This window comes from Sciurus vulgaris (genome assembly GCF_902686455.1).
Source record: "Sciurus vulgaris genome assembly, chromosome: X".
NCBI lineage: Eukaryota > Metazoa > Chordata > Mammalia > Rodentia > Sciuridae > Sciurus > Sciurus vulgaris.
Window position 1 is genome coordinate 11,509,952 of NC_136471.1, and position 5,422 is coordinate 11,515,373.

The following is a 5,422-nucleotide window of genomic DNA, read 5'->3' on the forward strand; positions in this document are numbered from 1 at the left end:
CTGGGTTCAATAGCTCATACCCACCCCCCCAAAAAAAGAAAAGAAAAAAGAAAAAGAAGTAGCTAGAAATGTATCCAAATTGTCTTCTTTGTCTTTTGAATTAATTAAACATAAGATCCTTATATCACCATCTGAAGGATTTTTTATCTTTTCATTCATTTCATGCCATATTTGCCAATTGACTTACAATGACCTAGGTTGATTGGGAGCCAAAACCAAAATCAGCTACATTTTAAAGTTAGGAAACCAAGGAAAAAGATGCTATTTGTCCATCTCCAAATAGTAACAAATCCTAAAAAAAAATAATAAAATCTATGAAGCATAGCTCTCTCGCTTTATATATAAATTTTGTATATAAAATGTTGATAAACAATAACTGATACATTATGACATTCTGAGTTAGCTTGAGACAGAAGACACCTGTGAACAAGAGATCAAAAGTAAACTGTCCTCTCATATTCACAAAATGTGTGATTCATACTGATCCACTAATAGAAATTTTATTAAATATATCATCTAAAATGGAACACTGTTTTCCCATTAATAATAATTCCTATGCAACAGACAATATAGCATTGAATATTGAAAACTTCCAATACAGCAAGTTTGAAGTTGAAGAACTTAAGACCATAGACCAAAGCCAAAGTGACTATGGTTATATGAAAAGGGACTATGGTTACTGTAAAAGCCACTCTTACTATAGTTTTATTAAAATATTCACCAAATAAATCATACTAATTTAAAATACCAATCATATTTACATAACAAATAATTTACATTACTATCAAGTTCTACTTATTATCACTTGCTTCCTATACTTTTGGCTATGCCCTGTTCTTAAGTTTGAAGAGATGAATTCCATTTGTTGTTTTGTATATTATGAGGAATGCCAAGAGACATTTTACTCTGTTTGCTTTACCATTCAAAGATTGAATGTCTTTTTGATTTTTCAATTTGGAGTTGAATTTTGCCTTCTGGGATTATCTTGAATTCCATAAATTCAGAATAACTTGGATGCCAGAGAAAGAAAATTTAAAAAAAATAAAATAAGCAAAGAAACACAAAAACACCCTGGATGATATTGTTTAAGTGATTTGGTATATTAAATAACTTTAAAAACTTCTTATCTACTGTGAAAGGTTTTATCTTGACTCCGCCATGATTATTTTTTTGTTAAAGGATGGGCTAGCAGTGGAATTTGACAACTCTTGCCCCATCTTTCCTGATAGCCCCACGAGTGCAATTTAAAGATTATGGTTTACTTTTCCACAATTTCTAGTTCTTCCCAAAATTGACACTTCAAAATCCTCAGTACCCCTCTTCATTCTTTTTTCAATTTCTGATCTCCAATCCCTGACTTGATAGAGAACCTAAGTACAGGGCTTTTTGATGTGTGTCACAGGATTTTAGTATCTTATGCTCAATTGACTCACGTGACTTCAATTGTTTGTATTCAGTGATAACTGTAAGTCTAATGACTAACGATACACATTTTTCATGTACTATAACTACACTATCAAGTCAACTCTTTCAATGTATGCCTAGTGTTAGAAATGGCATTCTATTTTGGCACTAAAGAAAAACTACCCATGCTAGATTTATTGAGAATGATACAAATACATTAAGGACAATTTAGTGTACTTTAAAGAGTGATATTGACCTACCCAATTTTAGTCCTAAATTTGACTTTGACTTTGGGAAATAATTTTTTTTTTTGGTTGAACAAATCTTTATTCCTGAGACTGAAAATAGACATTGGTTCCCTCCCTAAACCTGGTCAAGGCTAGCCTGACCATAGTACCCTCTCTCAGGCCTATAGCCTGAACTTGGATTCCTAAGACCTCTGTCCCTGAGGATATGTGCACCAAGGAGCTCCTGGGTGGACCAGGTGTAGGAGAGCTTCTTGACGGTCCTCTGTCACAACCTCCAGAGGTGAGCAGTCTTGGACAAGGTGGCAACACAGTCAGAGTTTGGTGGCCAAAACGGGGCTGACAGGGCCAGACCTGGAGTGTTGGAGGGCAAAGGTCACAGCATCATGAACAGAGACAAAGAGATGCTGTTTTGTTATAGATGCATCGAAGAACCGCCCAGGCTCAAGCTGGGTGACCACAGGACTGTGGCAGGATGCAATGTACACCTCCACTTCGATCTCCCAGAAGTCACGGAAAATATTCTTTAGGCTCTTGATGCACACAGTGACTACAAAAGAGAGGGCACCCAGGTCCAGGATGAGGCTATCAGAGTCCAGCTGAGGCAGGCCCAGGGCCTTCAGCGTAGGCACATCTAGAGCCTTGACATCTTCTTGACCACGAACCACAACCTCCTCCAGCTCATTCTCTGGCCTTGCCTTGGTCTTAAAGCCTTCTACATCATTGCTCTTGATGTCTCCAAGACTGGTGTTGACATTGACGGAAAGTGAGTTGTCCCTGGAAGAAGTGGCCTGTTCTTGGGGCAGCTTGTCTTTCTGCAGGTGCTTCAGCTTCAGCTCCTGCTTCTTAAGCAATTTCTTCTTCTGGGAGATGAGGTGCTCAACATCCACACCACACCTTTGCTTCAGTGTGTCACTGTAGAGCTCAGCGTTGGCAAAGTATATGGTGGCTGAGGAGCAAAAGACCTTCACACCTGGGACCTCCCTGGCATCTGAGTACTCTGCCACGTCTCTGTAAATATCTGTGTCTGACACCTGCCCCAGGACAGAGTAGTGAGGTTGCTGTGTTCGGACCACTACGAGCAGCAGGGAGAAGCCTACTGCAACTGCCAGGCCAAGGTCCAGGTTCAGCAGGATGGTGGCCACAAAGGTCACCAGCCAGATGAGCAGGTCCACATGATTTGCCTTCCAGAGGGAACATATGTCAGAAAATTGCATCAACATGCCCTTTAGCTTCACGACAATGGTGGCTGCCAAGACTGCCCTAGGTAGATCTTGGAAGAGTTCCCCAAGTTTGAGAATGATGAGGAGGATGAGAAGGGAAGAGACGGCTCCAGCAACCTGTTGCCCCAGTGCTTTCCTGTACAAGGCTCCGCGACAGAGAAACTCACAGGGAAGCATTGGAAGATACCCCCAATGAGGTTACTGAGGCCAGGGGCCACTAGCTCCTGGTTGCTGTCTACACGGTAGCCATGTCTCAGGGCAAAGATCTTCCCCAGTGAGATGGCAATGGCAAACCCAACCACAGCGATGGCGAAGGCATTTCCCACAAGCTTTACAAACAGCTGGGGGTTGGGAGTCACCGGGGGTACAAGTCCTGCAGGGATGTTGCCCACAACACCCACCCCAAATCTCTGCTTCAGGCCCACCATAGGAAATGCCTGTGGCCCCAATGAGCGTGAGCAATTCCCCAGGTATCAGCAGGGGCAGATACCGCTGCAGCTTGTCATTCAACAGCTTCACCACCACAAGTACCACCCCTACCACAACTGCGGTGACCACAGTGCCGATGACACTCTGGGACAGCTTCCAGCAGACCTCCAGCACTGTATAGATGAGGGACAGCGGCCCTGAGTGGCTCTCCAGCTGCAGGCCAAACACATACTTGAGCTGTGAGACAAAGACCTGCACAGAAGCAGCTGTGGTATAGCTGCAGACCAGAGGCTCTGACAGGTAGGTGACCACAAAGCCAAAGTGCACCAGGCCCAGTCCCACTTGGAAGAGCCCAACCAGGACACTGAGTGTGGAGGCCAACTGCACATGGGTGGCATCTCTGGCTGTTTCATTGACAGTGGAATTTGAGTCTAGCAGGAAGTCCTTATCTGGGGCTAGGGATTCTGTCACACTGCCCACCATCACAGACATGACAGCAAAGGTCCCCACAGAGATATGCCGGGAAGTACCAAACAGGAAGTAGATGAAGACTGGGTAGAAGGAGCTACAGAGGCCAAACACAGGAGGCAATCCAGCCAGGAGGGCATAGGCTAAGCCCTGTGGAAGCTGCATGATGGCAACACTCAGCCAGATAATAGGTCACCCAGGAGCCAGTCACGCACAGGATAATGGGGTAACCAGCCCAAGACCGGGAGATGTTGGGTCAGAAGGGCACGGGCCGTGCGTGGGAGCACCGCAACCACGTTCTCCAATGATGGGTCCTAGGTGCTGAGCCCCAGCGCCCCAGCTCTTCCAGTTGCTCCTGGTTCATCAGTGGTCGTTCCACATGACAATCTTGCTTCTGCAGCTCCACTGTCTGTGTTGCAGACAGGAGTGCTTGTGCGTCCTTTGGTCTGGGAAACGCCTCTAACCTGGATGTCCCTGTAGGAGGAGGGAGTAGATAGAGCTGGTGCAAGTAAGATCCTCAGAGGGCTCCGCTGGTTCACGGAGATCTTAGAGACTCCTCTCCCCTCAGTAAGTCACTGAGGTCTTCTTAAAGGGCTCCCTCCCTGGCAACGCGTGTCGCTTACCTAGAGGGCGGAGCCTTGATCCTTGGCCCCTCCCTCTGGGAGGGCATAGGGCCCTGTTAGGCCAGAGCTGTCATTTCCTGCTCAGTTATTCAGTTAGGCTGATTCAGGTCCCAGCTGATCCACAGGTCCAGCCAGAAACTCTCTTGCAGCGATCTCCCAACCCCAACGCACCCCAGCCAGCACACCTCCTGGGCCGGGGCTCCTCTGTACACAGCCACCTCCCTGCGGCCCCCCCGTTAGCCCTCGGACAGAACTCCAGTGGCTTTACGCATAGCCCTCAGGGGCTGGAGTCGCGCCGGCTCCCGCCCTCATCCCTAGCTGCAGATGGGTAGCCACCCCGAAGCATCCGACAGCCCCATGGCCCTCAGGCTGCTCCAGCAAAAGGCCTCTTGGGGCCCGAGATGGCGCGCAGAGAGGGGCCAATAATTCTTATGTAAGATGAGACTCCCTGTTCTGTAAGCAATTTTCCTATGACTTATTTTAATGGCATATAGAAGTGAATGAAAGAAAATCAACATTTTTATAAGGCAGATCATATACTATAGACATGAACTGGAATCATATAAAAAAGAGCATGATCTGAAATCAGCTAAGGACCATTTAATTGCCAGTTTCACTACTTAGTACTCAGTAATTTGGGAAAATTATTTGTTTCACTTTACTCAGCTTCAGACTCTTATTGGTAAAACAGGAATGTCAGTAGTACTGACATCAATAGTTTACTATGAAAATGAAAGTAGATAACATATCTAAGTGCCTAGCATGGTGTCTGGTACATAATAGTCATTAGACAATAGGTATGATTATCTTTTCAATAAATCCCATTTGAGGATTTATCATTCATATAACTATTTCATATTTGTATCTTTTTTAATACTTTACATTCCATTATCATTACACACCCCCTTGCCCCCACCTCTAGATTATAAAATATATAACAAAATACATGTTCTTAAAATAACACCAATATTCTCTTGCACCTACTAATTTTGTTACGAAATCCAGAATCACTTATTCAATCTGTTCCTTT

General features: G+C 44.7%; 1 protein-coding gene across 1 annotated transcript; it reads right to left on the reverse strand.

Moving 5' to 3' along the window:
- Positions 1-1,721: 1,721 nt before the first annotated feature.
- LOC306651435 (solute carrier family 26 member 6-like) lies at positions 1,722-4,766 on the reverse strand. Its single transcript, XM_079124018.1, is given in 7 exon segments — positions 1,722-2,993; positions 2,995-3,033; positions 3,035-3,295; positions 3,297-3,948; positions 3,951-4,040; positions 4,043-4,243; positions 4,729-4,766. Coding segments are annotated over 7 exon segments (2,283 nt in total). The 5' UTR covers positions 4,739-4,766; the 3' UTR covers positions 1,722-1,963.
- Positions 4,767-5,422: the final 656 nt, after the last annotated feature.